The sequence below is a fragment of the Ictidomys tridecemlineatus genome, chromosome 2 (genome assembly GCF_052094955.1).
Source record: "Ictidomys tridecemlineatus isolate mIctTri1 chromosome 2, mIctTri1.hap1, whole genome shotgun sequence".
NCBI lineage: Eukaryota > Metazoa > Chordata > Mammalia > Rodentia > Sciuridae > Ictidomys > Ictidomys tridecemlineatus.
In genome coordinates, this window is record NC_135478.1 from 19,997,588 (window position 1) to 20,018,736 (window position 21,149).

Sequence of the window (21,149 nt, forward strand, 5' to 3'; positions counted from 1 at the left end):
TCTCTATGAACTTGTCCATTCTTGATAGACATGTGGGTAGATAATACAATATTTGTCCATTTTATGCCTGGCTCATTTCACCTACCATAAGATTTCAAGGTTCATTCATGTTGTAGCATATATCAGAATTTCATTTGTTTTTAAGGCTGAATAATATTCAGTATGTGTGTATATCACATTTTGCTTATCTGTTTCCATTGGAACACTTGGGTTGCTTCTACATTTTGGCTGTTGTGAATACTGCTGCTATGAACACTGATATACAAATACTGCTATGAACACTGGTTACAAGTACAGTCACAGGTCACTTAATCACAGGAATAAATTCTAAGAAATGTGTTGTTAGTTGATTTTATCATGTGTCTAGTCCCTCTAGAAAACAATTTAGCAATTTCTTATAAACCTAACTATGTCCAGGCATGGTGGCACACACCTGTAATACCAGTGGCTCAGGAGGCTGAGACAAGAGGATCAGGAGTTCAAAGCCAACCTCAGCAAAAGTTGAGTCACTAAGCAACTCAGTGAGATCCTGCCTCTAATTAAATACAAAATAGGGCTGGAGATGAGGCTCAGTGGTCGAGTGCCCCTAAATTCAATCCCAGTAACCAAAAAAAAAAAAAAAAGAGTAAAAAAAACTAAATATGTGCCAGGTGTGAGGATATGTGCCTGTGATCCCAGCTACTCAGGAGGCTGAGGCCAGCCTGAACAACATAGTGAGATAAACCATCTCAAAAGAAAATAAAAAACTATGCATTTACAATGTAGTCAACAACTGCTCACTTAGGCATGAAGTCCACAGCAATGAAAACATGATCACACAAAAACCTGTACATGTATGATCATAACAGCTTAATTTTAACTGCTCCAAACTGAAAAGAGCCCAGATGTCCCTCAATAGACCTAAGAACACAAAAGAGCAATTCTTGTGTTATTTATTAAAGTGTTCAGTATATTACTGGTGGTAGATATGTGAATCTATGCATGATAAATGCAAAAATGAATACAGTAAAATTATGGAAATATATTTGGAATATATAATTGGAAAAATTATGGAAATAAGATCAGTAGATTTTATCAACGTCAATATCCTAGTTGCGATATTATAGAATAGTTTTGCAAAATGATACCATTGGTTAAACTTGTAAAGTGTACAGAGGATCTCTGTATTGTTTTTTTACAGCTGCATGTGAATGTATAATCATCTCAACAAACATTTCAGATTTAAAAGCAAGCAAGAGCAATATCCTACAAGTAATTCTGGTAAGAGAAACAGAAAGCAGGCTGGGATTAACAAACATCTGGACAGTTTACCAGAGGAAGTTTCTGGTGACCCAAATTCCCTTGACTTCCTAGATGATAAAACATTAGGTTTATAAACTAAAGAAAATTATCAAGAGACTAAAAATTATCAGGAAAAAAATGGCTGGAAAGCCTCAATACTAGCAGTGTTGAGATAACAAACCTAGAAAAAAGTCATTACTGGTTTCATAAGAATGGATTACTGGAAAATCCTTGTCAAAAGGAATTCTTGGCAGGGCACTGTGGCACATGCCTGTAATCTAAGTATATGGGGGGCTGAGGCAGGAAGGTTAAGTTCGAGGCCATCCTGGGCAATTTAGTGAGAGCCTATCTCAATTTAAAAAAAAAAAAAAAAAAACACTGAGGGGCCTAGGGACTCAGTGGCAAAGTGTCCTGGGGGCTGGGGAATCCTTTGATTGCTGGCACAAATGTAACCAATTCCCTTCTTCTAATATGCATTCTAGAATGCCTATTCTGAAATTCTGCAGCCTTAACTTTGTCATAGATTGTTCTTATCTTAATGGAAACCTGGCTTTGGGTTGGGAATGGTGTTTTCTCAGAAGCCTTCTCAGTAGATCTAGCTCTTTGTTCATTATCCCATGCCACATAATCCCCTTGATATCCTGAGGTGTATGAATGATGCCCCGTATAAAAGACCCTACCCCTTGAGGCTCATATATGTACCTGAATCCCACTCTTCATCTTGTGCCTTTGCTATTGTTACAGAGCTGGGAGCTTCCAAGAAACTGAGGCAGTGCAAAGATCTGTCCTTCAAACCCTGATTCTTGCAATCAAGTCAGAAAGATTTTAGACATGTCTCTCAGAGTAACAGAAATGAGTTTATAGAAGGGATAGGAAAAGGCAAAGGAGTCACTCTCAAGGGAGACAGTAGGTCCCCTCAGAGAGGAGAGAGACAATGTGCCTGTCTTGCACTCCAGTTTTACCGGGGTACCCAGAGAAGTTTTCTGAGAGTCCTGCCCAGGTCCACCTTTTGACTTTTGACTGACAAGAGGATGACATCAGACTTTCAAGTCCCCACTGCCATAGCAACTCTAGATCACTTTGGCCCATGCTGACCAGTTCTAATTGGAACCATGAGTTCCTACAGATTTTATGGTTAGGAGGAATCCTTATCTCCCAGAGTTTCAGAATCTGGTCACAAAAGTCTACTCCTTCAGGGTAACTTGGGTCCCTCTTATCAATTATTTTGGGCCTGCATTTCTCCTCCAGTGAACAGGCAGTTTGCTAAGGAATGTGACATATCCTAACCACTTAGGTCAGGCAGGGCTGCAGGTAAATTTTGGGGAAAAAAAGCATCTGGGGGTCAGCACAGGGGGCCCATTTTATAGAATTATTCTCTTAACCTCGTGTTCCCACCATCCTCATCTGTCTGTCCCTAACACTATCACTTGCAGATTACAGGTCTTTCCCCCTCAGCTCAGTAGGCAGGCAACTGGAGACCAACCAGAAAGATCTGTTCATTCTTTATCAGAAAGTCTTGAGTTTATACCTGCAGTGCTGGTGGTGGTCTGGTACCGCATACTCATAACTATGGAGGAAAAAAAAGAAAAGAAAAAAGTTTTGAGAAACATGAAAATTTTCAAAAACATTACTGCAATTCCACCACACACATATAACCACTTTAGGGGCTGGGGATGTGGCTCAATTGGTAGTGCACTCACCTGGCGTGCGTGCGGCCCAGGTTCGATTCTCAGCACCACATATAAACAAAGATGTTGTGTCCTCCAAGAACTAAAAAATAAATATTAAAATTTTCTCTCTCTCTCTCAAAAAAAAAAAATATATATAACCACTTTAAATCACTGTATATCAGTCTTGATTTTGTGCCTAGTTTGAAAAAACAAAGTATTAGCATATTTGTGTCTTGTTTTGTTTTGTTTTTTGGTTTTGTTTTTACTTTTCACTTTCCATCATAATATAACCTCTTTTTGAAGTGGGTACCAGGGATTGCACACAGCTCCAGACCTATTTTATATTTATTTAGAGACAGGGTCTCACTGACTTGCATAGACCGCGCTTTTGCTGAGGCTGGCTTTTAACTCATGATTCTCCTGCCCCAGCCTCCCAAGCCACTGGGATTACAGGAGTGCCACCTCGATATGGAAAACAACAACCGCCAGGGAAAAAAGAGGAACCACAATCTCCAGGGAATAAAGGAAGACCATAGGTCCCAGGAAGAGATGGAAAACAATGGGCTCTGGATTTTCACCATTTCCCAGCAACCGACACATTCTGCTGATTCAAGTCTAACTGAACCCTATAAAATTCAGACCCCTATTATAATCAGTTGCCATTTTGTCTCTTGAAAATATGCCCCTCAGGTGCCTAATAAAACATTACTGATCCATCCAGGTCTGTCCCCGATTCGTTTACTTTTTTTTTTTTTAAGAAGTAAATATAAGTGAATTATCTCTTTTTATATATTTTTTTATTTAATTAGTTAAAAATGACAGTAGAATGCTTTTGCTTTCAACCTTCCACCATCCTGTTTTACACTTTCAAAGATATTCTGAATGGCTACGTTAAATTTCATGGTGAAATCGTCCATTTTCCAACTTCCTTACAGGACAGCAAAATGTGCATCTCTGTACAGAACGTCACAAAAACTTAAAAACACACTTCAGTCCCTGCCCTGTGCGGCAGGCTTGTAATCCCAACAACTCTGGGAGGCTGTGGCAGGAGGATTGCAAATTGGAGATCAGCCTGGACAACTTAGCAAGACCCTTTCTCAAAGTGCGGACGTAGTGAAAGCGTCCTCTGGGTTCAATCACAAGTTCAGAAAAAAATAAATTAAATACACTTCAGACAATTTAAAGTCTCAAGGACTCCGCGACCTCTTCCACCCAGTTCACAGCGCCAATGTCCACGTCTACTTGCTACCACCTCAACACACCGCGCGGCGCCTCGGTCACTTTCAGAGCTTAAGGGCTCTCTCGAGCCCCCGTAGAGACGTGATAACGTCATAAATGCGACGACGCTGGTTTCCCTGGTGACGGTTGCCAGGGCAGCGCGTGCACGCGTCCGGAAGAGGTGACGAAGCCCGGCGACCCTAGAAGGCAGAAGGAGAGAGACCGCTGTGAGTGCCTGGGAGGGCGGCAGGGCCCGGGCCGGGCCGAGCCGGGAGAGCTCGCAGCCGCCGGGGCAGGACCCGAGCCCGAGCGCACACGCTGGCCGGACCCGCCCGCGCCAGACACTGATTTTCCGCGCGGTACAAGGGTTAGTGTGACGCAGGGGGGTCGCCTGCCCAGAGACACATAGTGGGTGGTACAGGCAGAACTCGAACTCGGTTCCGCCTGACCCGCGCTCTCGTCCGCGCACTGCCAGGAGCAGTCTCCCTCGCTCCAAGGGTGCAGCGGGAACTGCGCGACCAGGTGGCATCCAAGCCCCTTATCTCATTCCTCTCTCCAGAGTTAACCCTGTCGGGACGGGAAGAGGGACTCAGCGGGACTCCAACCCGGCGAACTAGACTTCTCCACCCCACTCCTCTAGGCATTGTCCAGCAGTGCCTAACCGAGGCATCTCGAGGCATCACCCTGTCACCCCTGGGAATATCAAAGAGAACATAGTTTTTAAAAGCAAGAGAGGGAGGGAGAAAGAGGAAAGAAAGTGGCAGGCTGGTGGGGTAAGGGAAGCGGGTACCCACAAGGGACTCAGTCTTTCACTGGTCCCTGTCCCCTATGCACTCAACGGCCTCAAGTCCTTGCTTCTCCACAGGACTCCTAAGTAAATATCACTCTCCCTATCCCATGGCTCTAAGTCCTTCCTGAGCCGAGAGTTCTTTCCATGCAGCTTTTTTAACTTTAAAAAAAAAGAAAGAAAGAAATTAACCATTTCTTAAAGCAATTTTAGATTTACAAAATTATTGAATAGAAAATAGTTTGCATATAATTCTCCACCCCCATTTCCTTCCTTCTAAACAACCTCTTCCATGGGTTGACGATTGATAAACTTATATTGATAAACATTAACTAAAATCTATAATTTATATTAGCATTCTTTTTTATGTTGTACAGTTCTATAGGTTATGATCAATGTCTAATGCCATGTTTCTATCATTACAGTATCTAAAATCCTCCTTGGCTCCACTGTTCATTCCTTCACCCCAATTCCAACCCCTGGCAATCACTGATCTTTTATTTTTAGATAATTTTGCCTTTTCAAGTGTCATATAGCTGCAATCATACAATATGTTCTAATTAAGTTCCCTTTGTGTCTTTTCATGACCTGATAGCTCAGTTTTCACCATTGAACAATGGTTTGTGTGAGTGTACACCTATGGGAGTACTTCTTGGTAGTTTCTGATTTGGGGTAATGATGAAAAATAAAACTACTATAAACATCTCATGTGAAGGTTTTTGTATGGAGTAGTATTCAATTCATTTGGGTAAATATGGTCATATGGTAAGTCTCTAGCTATGAAAACAACTGTCAAAACTATCTTCCAAAATGGCATTACCATTTGGCCTTCCCACCAGCAATAAATGAATGTTCTAGATTTTGATGAGTCCAAAAGATACATAGCAGTATCTTGTTGTTTTAATTTGCATTTCGTAATAAACTATGATCTTTTGCATCTTTTCATGTGCTCATTTGTCATTAACATATTTTCTTTGAGGTGTTTGTTCAGAACTTTTGACAACTCTTTAACAAGATATTTTCTTATTAAACTTTTTGTATATTTTGGATACGGTCCTTTATTAGATATGTGTTTTGCAGATTTTCTTACATTCTGTGGCTTTTCTGTTTCATTTTCTTAACAGTGTCTTTTGCAGATAAGTTTTTTTTAACATTAATGAAGTCCAACTTATCAATTTTTTTCATAGATCATGCTTTTGATTTTCTGTATGCATTGCCAAACACAAGGTCACCTAGATTTGCTTCTATATTATCTTCTAGAAGTTTTATAGTTTTGCACTTTACATTTAGATATATGATCTATTTTGAGTTCATTTTGGAGGGGGTGGTTGGTAATGGCTATTAAACCCAGGAACACTTCACACTGAGCTACATCCTCAGCCCTTTTTATTTTTTATTTTGAAATGGGGGTCTCACTAGGTTGCATAGGGCCTCTCTTAGTTGCTGAAGCTGGCCTCAAATTTGAGATCCTCCTGCCTCACCCTTCTAAGTCACTAGGATTACAGTTGTGTTCTTAGCTTGAGTTAATTTTTGAGACAGGTCTGTGTCTAGATGCATTTTCTTTTTTGCTTGTGGATGTCCATTTGTTCCAGTACCATTTGTTGAAAAGCCTGTCTTTTCTCAATTGGACTGCCTTTACTTCTTTGTCAGAGACCTGTTGACTATTTATGTGGATCTACTTCTGAGCTCTATTTGGGTCCATAGATTTATTTGTCTGTTCTCTCACTGATAGTACACTGTCTTGATTAATGCTCTTCTTCAATATTATGTTCGCTATTCTGGGTCTTTTGCTTTTCCATATATACTTTAGTATCAACTTTTTACCATCCAGAAAGTAACTGTCTAGGAATTTGATTGTAAATACATTAAATCTGTATATCATGTTGGGAAGAAATGATATCTGAACAATCTTGATTCTTCCAATGAATATGAGATACATATATATTTAGTTCTTTGATTTCTTTTCTAGATTTTCATAATTTTCTTCATATAGATCTTGTAGGTATTTTGTTTGATTTATACTTATTTAAATCTTTTTTGTGCTAATGTAAATAGTTGTTTTTCATTTCAATTTCTAATTGCTTATTGCTGGTACATAGAAAGACATTTGATTTTTGTATATCTGAAACCTTGCTACATTCACTGAAATTTATGAATTTGCTTATTGATTCTTTAGAATGTTCTATGTAGATAATCATATGTTTTGTGGATAAGTATCATTTCTTCTTTCTCACCTTACATATCTTTTATTTCCTTTTCTTGTCTTATTCCATTAGCTAGAACTTCCAATATGATGTTGAATAAGAGTGAAGAGAAGGAACATCTTTGCCGTATTTTTAGTCTAAGAGGAAGTATCTAGTTTCTCATCATTGAGTACAATAGTATAATAGTAGCTATAGGGTTTTGTTTGGGTTGTTTTTTGTTTGTTTGTTTGTTTGTTTTTGTACTGAAGATTGAACTCTGGTGCAGTTTACCACTGAACTCCATCCCCAGCCCTTTTAAAATTTTTTTCTTTTAATTTTGAGACAGGATCTTGCTAAGGTGCTGAGCTTGTGACCCTCCTGCCTCAGTCTCCCAAGTTACTGGGAATACAGGTGTGTACCACTGGGCCCAGCTGCAAATGTTCTTTATCAAGTTGAGAAAACTCCCTTTCTTCATTTTGCTTAGAGTTTTTGTCATGAATGGTATTGGATTTTGTCAAATGCATTTCTTCATTTATTAATATGATCATGTGATTTTTTCTTCTTAGTCTGTTGAAGTGATGGATTACATAAAGTGATTTTCCAATTTATACCACCTTTAAATACCTAGAATAACCCCTAGTTGGTTATGGTATACAGTTCTTTCTATATCTTCCTGGATTCGATTTGTTAACATCTTTCAATGACTTTTGCATCTATGTTCATGAGAGTTATTGGTCTGTAATTATTTTCTTATAATATCTTAATTTTGATATTAAGTTAGAGTGAGTTAGAAAATATTCTGTTTCTATTTTCTGGAACAGATTGTAGAAAATTGTTATCATGTTCCTGAAATCTTGGTAGAATTTACTTGTGAAACATCCAGGCCTGATATTTTTTGTTTTGGAAGGTTTTTATTAATTCTATTTGCTTCATTGATATATAGCTATTTAGATAATCTGTTTTCTTGTATAAGTTTTGGTAGATTATATCCATTTCATCTAAGTTATCAGATTTGTAGGCATCAAGTTGTTTCCACTATTATTTTAATGTTCATGGAATCAGTAGTGATGGTCCATCTTCCATTTCTGATAGTAATTTACACTGTTTTTCTGGGTTGGGTTTTGTTTTGTTTTTGAAAGGTTTGGAGAGAGTAGCTTGGCTAGGGGTTAATCGATTTTACTGATGCTTTGAAAGAACCAATTTTGGGGTTTTTTACTTTATTGTTTTCCTGTTTCCTATTTCATTGATTTTTGGCTCTGATTTTTATGGTTTCTTTTCTTCTACTTACTTTGGATCTCATTTGCTCTTCTTTTCCTGGTTTTCTATGGTAGAATCTTAAATGACCAATTTAGACCTTTCACCCTTTCTAATATATTCATTCAATGCTATAAATTTCTTTCTAAGCACTGTTTTTGTGGCATTACACAAGTTTTAATAAGGTCATTATTTTCATTTAGTTCAGAATGTTTTAAAACTACTCTTGACACATCTTCTTTGACTTATGTGTTATTTAGAAGTATGTTATTTAATCTCCACATATTTTGGAACTTCCAGACTTTTTTCTGTTATTAATTTCTAATTAATTTCATTCTGGCCTATGAGCTTACTTCGTATGATATCTTTATTTGTTAAGATTCGTTTTATGTCACAGAATATAGTCTGTCTTGGTGAATGTTCCATGTGAGCTTGAGAAGAATGTGTGTTCTGCTGTCATTGAATGAAGTATTTTATAAATGTCCATTGGTTTCAGTTGTTTGATGGTATTCTTTTATTCAAGTGTACCTTTACTTCTTTCTGCCAGCTGCATATGTTACACTTTTGATATTGTTCCACCATTCTTGGATATTCTCTTCTGGGTTTTGTTTATCTTTATTTTTCATTCTTTTTCTCATTGCATTTTAGTTCAGGGAGTTTCTTTTGACCCATCTTCAAGCTCACTGATTCTTCTTCACTGTGGCCAGTCTAGTGATAAGTTCATCAAAGACACTTTTCATTTCCATTAATGTATATTTGATTTCTAGAATTTCCCATGTAGTCTTAGTTTTTATTGCTCTTTTTATATTACCCATCTGTTTTTGCATGTTGTTCACCTCTTCCATCAGAGCCTTTAGCCTATTGATCATAGTTATTTCAAATTTTTGGTCTGATAATTCCCATAATTGCCTTCATATTTGATTCTGGTTCTGATGCTCTCTTTGTCTCTTCAGACTGTTGTATTTGTTTGTTTTGCCTTTTACCATGCATTATAAATTTTTTACTGAGATACAGACATGATCTATTTGGTAAATTAAACTGAGGTAGACAGGGCTTTAGTGTGAGGTTTTATGTTTATCTGGCTAGGAGTTAGGCTATATTTGTTATTTGCTGTAGCTGTGATGTCAAGAGACTAAAATTTCCTCTGCTGTCCTTGTTTCTGTCTCCCCTCCTGTATGGGTTTTCCTAAAAAACTCTGTAAATAGGGTCCAAGGCTTATGGTTCTTTAACTGGAACCCTCTGTTACACAAGAATCCTATTGATGTGGTGCTAAGTATGGAGGAAGGGGGAGCATTCTATAGTCGTACAAAGAGAGCTGTATCCTAGAGAGCCTGAGTTGGGTATTTCCCCTTCCTGAATCTATTAGGTTTTAGTAAACTCCCGTCAACTAAACTCTGATAAAATAGTGTCCCTTGAAGGCAGTCCACATTAAGGAGCCTAGTAGAGAGCTCTAGGCATATTTCAGAATGGTTACTTTACCCTTCTCCCTGCCAAAAGTATGTCAGGGCTTCCCTGTGACCTCATAGTGAGAACCTGGTAGGGTTCTTAGAGGTAAAACTTATGAAAGTCTGAAGGCCTCCTAAGCTGGACCCCTTCAAGTTTTAAACTCCTAAGCTATCTACACTGAGCCTCCAGCAAGTCATCAGGTACAGTTTAAAGTGTCCCTGTTGATACTGGCTCTAGCTGTGAGCTTCTATTCCCCGTAGGCTGTGATTCTCTGCATGCACCTGTCTTTCCAGTTGTCAGCTCAGTTTGCCATATATCACAGTTCTCTGTGGATCCAAGTACTATCAATTTTCCATTTTTTCAGCTTTCTTCTTGTTTTGAGGATGGGAGCCGCAGCTTCTAAGCTTTTTACATGTCATACCAGAGACCAGAAATTCTAGTTAGCCTTAAGTTTTGAACTTCTCTGCATCAGCTTCTACTACTTAAGTCTAGAGCAAGTAACAAGACCTGGCCCTGCCCCAGAGCACCACAAGTGGAAGGCACAAATATTATTAAATATTATTTAAGGGATTATGCTTATGTAAGCATTTATGACAATTACTTAAAGATAGCCTCTTTATAGTCACAATTACTTACTGATAGCCTTAGTTGACTACCAAGGATGGTGATCTAAAGAAAACCAAATTCATTGATTTGTTCTGAAAATATTTATTGAACACCTGTTATGTGCCATTTGCTGTCACAGGTGCTGAATACAGCCATGAATAAAATAGATAAAAATATGTGTCCTCAGGTAGCTTACATACTTGTGGGAAAAAAAACAATGAATGGGTCAACTGTGCTCTAGGTCAAGTGGTGAAAAATACAATGAAGGGAATTAAACCCATGGGAGAAAGAGTGGAGGGGAGGGGATGCAGCATTAACTAGGATGATCAGGGAAGGTGATCCTGAGAAGATACCCTATGAATGGAGACCTATCCAAGGTCAAGGAAGGAACCATGTGAATGACTGGAGAAGAGTGTAGAGGGAGCAGTCCGTGCAGGTGCAGAAGGCTGTGAGCTTCAAGCATCCCTGATAATGCAGTGGGTGCTGGAAGGGGAGCCAGGTTACACTAGGCTCTAGTTTTGTACTGAGGTGGGCATGGTCTCAGCCTGGGGTAGCAGGGTCACCCTGGCTAAGGTGCTGAGACTGGAGTATGGGGTGGGGGCAAGAGTAAATACAGAGTCTGCATTAGGAAGCTATGGTAATGGTCCAAGTAGACGATGCTTCTTGGTCTAGGGTGGTTGAGGTGGAGAAGTGTTCAGCATCTAGATATGTTTTGAAGAAAGAACCAAGAGAATTTGCTGATGGTTTGGATGTGCAAAAAATTGATCAGTGCCATTGTTCAGTTTTGCCACAGGACTTTTCATTTGCTGCCTCTCTGTCCCCAAATGTTCTTCTAGTTAGCTCCTGCATGTGCATCAGGTCTCTTCTCATTTCTCATTTTGGGAGGTCCTCCTGATCCCCAGACCCCTGATAAAGAGTCTCAGCACCACATACCTTTCCTTCAGAGCATCACAGCTCTGTATATTTACCTGCATAGTCAATTGATCAGTGTCTGCTCTCCTGCCAAACCATAAGCTCCATAAGAACAGAGCTCTGTCTGTAACTCTGTTGCACCAATAAATATTTGCACATTGATTCTTTGACCCACATTCTACATGAGCTAATGGATCCAAGTTGAGTGCTTTTAGTGCTTTAGTGTCAAAATTGCTGCTGTGGATTGTTTATTCATCATGGCACAAATGCTAATTTAGTACCCAATGTGTGCATGTGCTGGCTTGTACTGTGGAGATGAGATTCAAAGATGAACACAACACTGTCTACCTTCAGGGCAGGTAGAACATGACCAAAAGCCTTCCATTTACTTATCTGAATTCCCCCAAATGACAGGCACATCTTTGAACCTGTTTTTGATGTGTACTACATTGTCATGGATTTATCAGGAATCACATAGGGACAAGGTGCACTTTGAAAAATTTACCTTCAGTGTTATTATGTGCTTTGAAAAAGCAAACACTTTCTTTTCTGACCTGGAAGTCTGCAGCCCCCACTGAGATCCTTTTGTCCTTGACTTACAATTAAGATGCTTAGGAAGAAAGGGAAGAATATGGTTTGGGGTCCATCTCTGAGGAGACCTTGGCCTCCACCCTCCCACTGCTCCTAACCACAGCTTCCTGTCTCCATGGTGTCTACCCTAATCAGACTCACACATCTGTCCCCATCTCTACCCAGTGACATCTACTCACCTGTGTCTGCTCCCAGATGTCTCTTCTTCCTCTATTTTCCCCTTCCTTCTTTGCCACACCCTTCTCACTCTACACTCTCTCCAAACCCTTGGTCTCAGCTACCTGAGGCTCTAGCCCAGGCTTCTCTCCTGAGCTCAAACCCACCCAAGCAGCTGCATACACGCCCTCTTCATGTGGAAGGCCCATGGTCTCAAGCCCAACAGTCTACCACCTTCCTTGCCTGCAGCCTGGAAATTGCTTCTCTGCCAGAGTCCCCCATCTCCCCAGGCACTCAAACCCAGGCCTTAGCCCTCTAGACTTCCCCTTCCCCTTTGCATACCACCTCTGGTCCTTTGGTGGCAGTTCCTGCTCCCTTTTCTTCATCTGCACTGCCACAGCTCTGATTTCAGCCCACATTCCTTTCTAGAAACCTCCTCTCAACTAGACCTCCAACTTCATGAAAGGCAAGTGTGATCTTGTATGCACCCTCTGAATATCCCCAGCACCTCAGGAGCAAGTCCAGAGCTCCTCAAATCTCCACCCTACCTTCTGCCATCCTGAATCTCTCTCAGTTCCCCACACACCACATTCTGCCTGCCAGTGCTCTTTTCCCAGCAGAAAAATCCCCTGCTCCTCCCACTCAGGCACTCTTCCTCCTCCCTCCCTGCCAGGCTGGACCAGCTGACAGGTGCCTGCCTCTCCTGTAGCATCCCTGCCCAACCAGCCTCTCAGTGCACTTTCCACCGTCATTCTCACTCTTCCTTGAATATTAGACTCACCTGGGGAGCTTTAAAAACAGACAGATGCCCTGGCCACAGCCAACACCACATAAATCCAAATCTCTAATGACTTTCTGTGTAGCACAGAGCAGGTGCCAGTGCCCTGGGGGCTGGTCTGATCCACAGGTGGCTGTCAGTGCAAGCATGATTGTCCATCTACCAGAGATTGGATTGGGCCAAGGGCACCATTTCATAAGATGATAAAGATAGTAGTTTCCATGTGCTCTCTCAATCCTTATAAATCTCTCCAGAAAGTTCACAGGTGAGGAAACTGAAGCAAAGAGATTAAGTAATTTTCCCATAGCACAGTGAACATCAAAGAAGTATTGGTTCTCCAGTGTCTTCAAGAGCAAATTGGGAATGGAAAAGGAAAAAAAAAAACTTTACAAGTTACTGTGTTGTTCATTCACTCATTTACTTCTTCAAACTTTATTTTCTCTCATTCTTGAGCACTGGCTACATTAATTCAGTGATAGCTCTGCGAACACCAATTAAGGGCCTATTCTGGGCAAGATGCTGAGAATTAATAAATGAATAAGACATAAGGCCCTGCCTTTAAGAGACCTCTTTGTAAAGGGAATATAAATAAAATTATAGGTAGTTATAATATTGGAGGTATAGTGACCAGGGTATGTCCAAGAGATTCTGAGAGTCCACAGAATGCCCCTAGGGGAATCCTAAAGACTAAATGGAAGTTAGTGGAAAGGTAAAGGGCCAACTCAGGTAATAGGAGAGAGGCATCCTCGGCAGGGAAGTTGCTGAAGAAAGCCTGAGATGCCTCTGAGCCTGATCCTTAGCAAGAGTCACTAACCCAGGCATCTTCAGGCACCAGTAGGAAATGAAATGGTGAAATGGGTGAATCCAGAAGGTGTAAGATAAAGAACTTTTATGTGCAATGATAATGGGCAGCTGATGTGCCAGCTGCTGCTTCCAAAAGTGGCCAGGACAGTGATTGAATAGGAAGAACATACCCCCCACAGAGGGAATTCCCTCTGCCTAGTGCCTGCTGACCATGTGGACTATAGGCCTAGTACTGCCATACCTATTAACTTATAAAAGAATCTGCAGATATGGATTTAATTAAAATCTATAGATCTTTAAATGCTGGCAAAAAAAAAATCAAATCCTAACATAGTGCTCTGTAAGAGTTGAACAAAAATGTCTGTGGGATACATTCAGCCTTCAAGCCAGACAGAGTTTTCCCCCCTGAATCCTGGCGGGGTCTGGCAGAGGCAGGAGCTACTTCGATCTTGTTTTAGAAAGGTCCCAGATGGTCGTGTACAGAATGGATTAATGGGATAAATGTGCAAGACCCAAGTTGCTAGGGAGGAGGGATCAGGTACAGAGACAGGAAAGTCCTGGGAGGGTGAAGTGACCCTGTGACGTGAGGGTATGTACAGAGGCTAGAGACAGTGGCATTTTAGGGTTTAGTCACTATTGGCCTAGCAGCCAGGGAAGACTTTCTGCTAGTGGGTCACTAGTGTCACCATGAGAATCTGGATGTTGGGTAAAGTAGAGGAGGAAGGGAGTCCTCCAATGAAACCAACAGAAAGGGAGAGATACTGTTTCTATCAGTCCATAGTTGACAAAATGTTTTCACACTGCCCTTTGCATTTGCCCTTCACCGCACATCTGTGACCTCAGTACCATCATCTCCTAATTACTGAAGAAGGGACTGAGTTCTGGAGGGTTCTAGAAAATTCACACATATCTGGTTGAGAGCCAAGTCCACCTTGAACTCCAGGTGCTGTCGCTCAGGCCATCCTACTAATATGGCCTCCCAAACCAGCAGCATCCAATGCCCAGGCCCTACCCTTATCAATGACTTCAGAATCCCTGGCATGGCACCCAGACCCCAGTACCTTCAGACTCCCTAGTTACCCAGCATGCAGCAGGAATGAGAACCACTACTTTACACTCTAATTTGTTTTCCTGGCCTGCTTTGATGAAGAGTAATTATTAATAATAGCACATCCCTTCTCTTCCCAAGGTAACGCAGTTTGGAAACTGAAGGATATGGTTGTCTCTCCCTGTAATCTACAAAGAGAAGGGGAATCACAAGATAAATTTATTTTAAACTGTTTTAGTTAAATTTTCAAATAAAAGACTGAAATAAGGTTTACATCAATCCCTGGAAATTTTTTTCAGGTGAAATTCCTCTATAACAATCTGGTAAACTAAGGGCTTATGGTTCAAATCCAGCTCATTGCTTCTTTTTGTAGTAAAGTTTTATTGGAACACAGCCATAACCATTTGTTTACACATTGTCTCTGGTTCCTTTCTGCTACAATGGCAGAGTGTTAGTAATTGTGACAAAAAACATATAGCCTACAAAGCTTAAACTATTTGCTGTCTGGCCCTTAACATAAAAAGTTTGCTGATCCCTGTCTAAATTTAAAACATGGAGTACAATTTGCCTGAAATGTAAAACATTAAGTCTAGTTGTTATGTTTACATTATATCCTTGGGTATCCCCATCTTTTTGAACCCACTGAGGTGGTTGTGACTATAACACTTTCAATAGAAATGTTCTAGGGTTCCTGAAGTTCAGGGGTCTCCAAGTCCACCCTTGGTTTCAGTGATTTTTCTAGAACTCATAGAACTTAGAAAAGCCATCATATTATACTCTGTTATGCTTTACTATAGTGAAAGACTACAGATAAAAATGAGCGAGGGAAGAAAGCCAGAGTCCAGGAGACACCAGGCACAACCTTTCAGTTGTCCTCTTCTAGCAGAGTCATGCAAACAATGCCTATTCCTCCTAAAACCAACATGTGACAACATGAATCAAGTATGACCAGCCAGGGATGCTCACCTGAACCTTGGTGATCAGAGTTTTTATTGGGAGCTGGTCACCAAGGAATGGCTGACCACTGGCATAGCTGACTTTAGTCACTCAATCTCCAGCCCCTCCAGAGGTCAAGCAGATACCATATGCTCACCCACATTCTTAGCACAGACTATCTGGAGTGTTCCAAGGACCTCAAGTGAAGAAAGATACTCTTAACCAGGCAGGATATTCCAAGGCTTAGAGGTTATTTCCTAGCAGCAAGTTAAGGGCGAAACCTTTCTTTGAAACACACAAAGTGTAGACAAACCAGACCTGCAAGTTAATTGTTTCCTGTGCAATTTCTCTTACTGAGCAAATCTATCTGCTGAGGAATTTCAACATAGTCCCAGCTCCTGCTTTGGCCAGATCTTTCTCCAACCCTGGGCTCAGTCCACAGACAGCATGTTAGAGCTACCTGGGCAGCTCTTACAAAGCTCCATGCCTGGTTTCCACTCCAGACTGTTATAACAAAGTCAGATTCTCTAGGGATATGTCCTGGGAATCAGTATTTTTAGATTGTGTCCTTGCAGATTCATAATGGAAGTAAGTTTAAGAACCACTGGGTAGAGGTTGTGGGACCATAAAATAGAGATAGGTGTATCAGGAAGGTATGGCTAAAGCAGTTGGGAAAGTACTGTTCCTGAAGGATCCAGAAAGGACGTGGTATTAGTGCTGGGTCAGGGAAGGACCAGCAGGGGGCTTATACAGGACAAAGGAGCAAGTGGACACAACAAATTAGAACTTAGCATTATGAAAGAAAAACAAGCTAGAAGGAGAGACTGAAGCCAAATCCCCCAAAGTTTTTAATGCTTTTGGATTTAGTTCTGTGGCTAATGAGCATCACAGTTTTTTGTTTTATTTTTTGTTTTTTTGCAAAGAGGCATGTCAAGTTCAAAGCTATACTTTAGAGAAACCAGTCCCTCAACCAGTGCATGATGGACTACAAGTGGGGCCAGGAGGAGTGGGCAGCTAGGGCATAGGAACCAATTTAGAGGCACTGAGGATAGGGCAGTGAGCAATGCAGAATGCCCACCACGATGAAGCTGGTGGGGAGGGAGACAGGCAGTCAACAAATAAACAGATAAATACAAAATTAATCAAGTGAGGCTGAGTGCTATGGAGAAAGATAAAAACAGTAAGGGGTATGCAGAGTGAGGACAGGGATGCTTACTCCAGTAGAATGTGAGATGGGCCTCTGACAAGATGACATCTAAGAGGAAGTAGTGAGGTGGATGTCAGAGAGAGGATTGTTCCAGGGAGAGGGAGTGGCATGCTAATGAGAACTGGGAGTGTGTGTTGTGGGGAGATACGGGGTCAGATTGGATGGTTTTTATGGAGAATTGGATTTATAACAATTAGATGATGCATGTATTTTTGTCCATTTTCTGTTGCCAGTAACACCATATTGAAGACTGGGTGAATTATAAAGAAAAGAAGTTGATTTTGGCTCACAATGCTGGAAGTCTAAGGTTGAGAGGCTGTATTTGGTAATGGCCTCTTGCTCTGTTGCCTAAGCTGTCCTCAAACTCACCAATCTTCCCACCTCAGCCTCCTGAGTAGTTGGAGTAGTTGGGATTACAGGCATGCACCACTGTGCTTGGCTGTGGTAATGACCTTCTCGCTGTCAGAGTCTGAGGGGTTGTGGGCATCATATGGCAAAAAATAGGGAGCATGTGTATATATGTGTCTTTTTGTTCTCTCCTCTTATACAGCTACTAGAATTCAGTCATGGGAACTCTACCCTAATGACCTCATCTAATCCAAATCAACTCAAAAAGGTCTCACCTTTAAACACCACCACAGTCAGATTCTAAGTTTCTACCCTCCTAGTACCTCACAACAAAGATTAAAATTTCAACATGAGTTTCAGGGTGACATACTGTATTCAGCAAAAGCCCTTTCCTATGCCTAAGGAGGAGAAATAAGACCAAGAGATGGGAGTGGGGGATGGAATAGGCCTGAAAGATCTTGATTCTGAAATATTTTCAACTCAGCAGGTCCAAAACACCATAGTTGGAGGTTTTATTTTCTAAGCCCCAGCAGTGGGTCACCACAGAAGTACACACCTGGGGGATTCACTGGGCTGTGTACTCAGGCTTTATGCACTTTACTGTATGTGAATTATACCTCAATTTTAAGAGAAAAGGAAGTCATGATGCATAGCCCCATTCCTAGACATTGGGATCTAATTGATCTGGATAAGGGCCCAAGCATTCTTCTATTTTAGGACCTCTCAGGAGATTCTGATGTTCAGCTAGAGTTGAGAGCCACTGACTTAAGAGACAGGCAAATATCATATCTGCATAATGGGGTGCATCCTGATGCCATGTGCAGTCTGGTGGCAAGTCCAGGGCTGGGGGAGGAGGCTCAGCTCAGCTTTGGGTTTCAGATGATCCAGAGTGGCAATGGGGCTCCTGAGTATTTGCATGGACACACATGAACACACAGGCAAAGCTCAACAACAAACTCCAGGCTGCAGACAAGGCTGACCGTGTACTGAGTACTCAGTGTGGAGTTTGATTTAGGCTTCTTTGCTGACTCCTAGGCAAGATGGCAGCCGACGAAGGCTCACAGGATACTTTGAGGCTCCAGTTCAAGGCGATGCAGGAACTGCAGCACAGAAGGTTACAGCAGCAGATGGAGAAAAAGAGGGAAAAGGAAAAGGAACAGGAAAGCAGAGATGATGACCAAAAAGAATCCATGGAGATCTCCGATGGCCTCAGCCTTCTCCACACAGAGGAGCAAAACTTGAAAAACATCTTTGAGCAGAGGTAAATGCAAGTTTGACCTCTCCAGGAACATTACATAAGGTAGGGGAGGTGGGGGAGAAACAGGTGCAGGCATCCAGCAGCTCAGCTTGACCCAATGTAGCCTCTTAAATTGAAAGTGGTTTTGATACAGAGGTTTTTATTAAAGACTGTTGCATCTGATAAAGCTGTGCTCCTGTGAACGTAAATAGATATGAAATGTATTTAAAAATCATTTTACAGTCAAAGGGAACATGTTTAAACTCATTAAAGGTGTGGTTTATACGTTGGATTTTCCTTCACAGTCTTTGGTGTAAACTGTGTGCGTCTCTAAGAACCGGTTGGCTGACTGATGGTTTTATATGATTGTTGCTCCAAATCCCATCTAGGACCATTTTGCTCTTCCAGTTTATTCTGCTCTTCCAGTTTTCCTTTCCTCACATATAGCAACGCATGAACACACCCTGTCCTAAAGAAGCTCTTGGTAGATTCCTGGCTTTTTTAAAGCTGGTGGAAAAGTTGAAAGGTATCCAGAATCTTCTTAGTGTGTTTTATATTCAACAGTGTTACACAGATGCACATTGATCTATAAGGCTATTGGAAGCAGGAGACTGCATTGATACAAAATCTTCTGCTGATCATTTTGCCATAAAAAGTACAAGCATTGTTGAGCTGTCTCTGCTTCTGATTTTTCCCAGAGTCTCTTTTCTCCATCTTCAAATTTTACTTTTTTATGATTTTTCATTTTTTAAATGACCTACTTAAAAATGTCAGTTGGAAAAAAATAATTGTCAATAATTGAGAAAAAAACATAAAACTCCTATATATAAGCTCAAGTTAACCTCAGACCTATTTCCAAATGATCTATCCCAAACCAGAGAAACTGAAATTAGTGGAGACTAGAACCTTTTATAAAATAATAATAATAATAATAATAATAATAATAATAGCAGCAATAATAACATGAATTTACCTAATAATTACGGTAACCTACAAAATATTTACTTTGCTAGCAACTGTCTCTAGGGAATCTGTTCTCTGCTTAGCAGACATGATCACAGGTTTCTTAGTGGTTTAGAGTTCTGAAGGACCCTCCCAGTACAATTTGGAATACACAGAATCAACCTCCTGTTCTAATTTTCTGTCAAATTTGCCTGAAACCTAGAAACCTAGCCTCAACCTAAGACTTAGAAAATTCCTGTTTGGGGTGTGTGTGTGTGTGTGTGTGTGTGTGTGTGTGTGTGTGTAAGTCTTATCCAGACTTTTGCAAGGCAGCTAAAGAAATGGAAAGAAAATCATAGCCTTAATTATAGCTGCCTTTGACAAGTTTTGATATAGCTTCTGTGGTCTATTAATTCTAAATGATTCATAATACAATATATAATTCAGGTTTTTTAAGTCCCAAATATATGATGGTGTTTGCTAATTTTTTAAATATCAATTTCTAATTTGGTTAATTGCCATTAGGGGAAATTATCTCTCTGATATCTTTATTTAGAATTTGCTCAGATTGCCTTACAGCCTACAATTCATTTTTATGCATGTCCTTTGGATGCTTGAAAGTTGTGTCAATTTCCTGAGTCAGGTTTTATATCAGTGTCTTGAAGCCAACGAATAAACAATGTTTTTCAAACCTTCATTCTTCTTTCACTCATGTGGGGAATACCTGCTTAATCACTCAGATCCGAGAACAGGGTGTTAAAATCTGCTCAAGCCTTTCATTAGTTTCTCTTTCCTATTTTGTGCAAACAAGTTCTTATCGCCACCTAGTACCCAAGTACCACAAGCCTGGGCAGAAGAGGCCCTACCCCTGCCCACCTGCCCTCTTTTGCCTCACAGGGTGCTTGAAGATGAGATCCAGCAACTTCGGGAGGAGCTCAGAGAAACGGTGGATGAGAACGGGCGATTGTATAAGTTGCTGAAGGAAAGGGACTTTGAAATCAAGCACCTCAAAAAGAAAATAGAAGAGGACAGACTTGCCTTCACAGGTAGCTCCACCACTGTTGCAACAGTCCTGCCCTGAATTCCAGGGGAGTTAGCATGGTTCCAGAAGGCAGGTGCCCAAGAGATAGTGCCAAGAGTCAGTTGTGGTGACGTTTGTCCAGATGAATTCTGGAAGTGAGGCAGAGGGTAGAAGAAGAGAGCAGCCAGGGAGGCCTGCATGCCAAGGAACAGTAGGGGCAGCAAAGGCAATAGGCAATCATCAAGGCAATGTGGATGACCCAGCCAGGGTCTCCATCATGTTTAGGATCTATTTCTCCTTGGTGCTCTGGCTCAAACATCACATCAAGGATGTTTAAGAAGGTCCAATAGAAGCAGGCTTTAACTCTACAGCATCTGCCTTGCTTCCAGGAAGGACATTGGTCATTCTGGGAGAAGTTCCTGGGACCCAGCTCCTCTCAGCAGAGTCTATGCTGGACCTTGGCTCAGTTGGTGGAGACTTTGGCCCTGTGGTCCTTGGTTTTGTTGGGCTGGGGATGAACTTGACCCTGTGGGTGTGAGCAGGACATTGGCCCTGCGGTTATAAATTTGACCTTAGCTTTGCAGATTTGGTGGAGTTCTGGCCCCGATTTTGCTCTGTCATGTGTACACCCACTGAACATTTCCCAAGAGGCCAAAATACCAGAAAGTAGGTATTACCAATCATAGAGAGCAACAGAGCTGACCCAGCACCTGCCAACATCACT

At 41.0% G+C, this 21,149-nt stretch overlaps 1 protein-coding gene and 2 long non-coding RNA genes across 11 annotated transcripts in view; 2 read left to right on the forward strand and 1 right to left on the reverse strand.

Annotated features, from left to right (window-relative positions):
• Window positions 1-1,056: 1,056 nt before the first annotated feature.
• On the forward strand, window positions 1,057-3,671 carry LOC120891470 (uncharacterized). Its single transcript, XR_005735898.2, has 2 exons — window positions 1,057-1,260; window positions 3,381-3,671. It is a non-coding gene; the product is annotated as an uncharacterized LOC120891470 (long non-coding RNA).
• On the reverse strand, window positions 2,772-3,391 carry LOC120891471 (uncharacterized). Its single transcript, XR_005735899.2, has 2 exons — window positions 2,982-3,391; window positions 2,772-2,848 (listed from the first exon to the last, which is right to left on the reverse strand). It is a non-coding gene; the product is annotated as an uncharacterized LOC120891471 (long non-coding RNA).
• A 578-nt stretch (window positions 3,672-4,249) lies between the features above and the next one.
• The window catches only part of Ccdc13 (coiled-coil domain containing 13), a 51,939-nt gene continuing 35,039 nt past the window's right edge, over window positions 4,250-21,149 (forward strand). For 8 of the 9 annotated variants that reach the window (XM_078038044.1, XM_021735025.3, XM_078038040.1 and 5 more), the window contains exons 1-3: window positions 4,250-4,396; window positions 18,261-18,486; window positions 20,302-20,450. In XM_078038044.1, the coding sequence (XP_077894170.1) occupies window positions 18,266-18,486; window positions 20,302-20,450 (370 nt within the window). In that variant the 5' untranslated portion in view covers window positions 4,250-4,396; window positions 18,261-18,265. The other variant, XM_021735026.3, reaches the window with a different exon arrangement.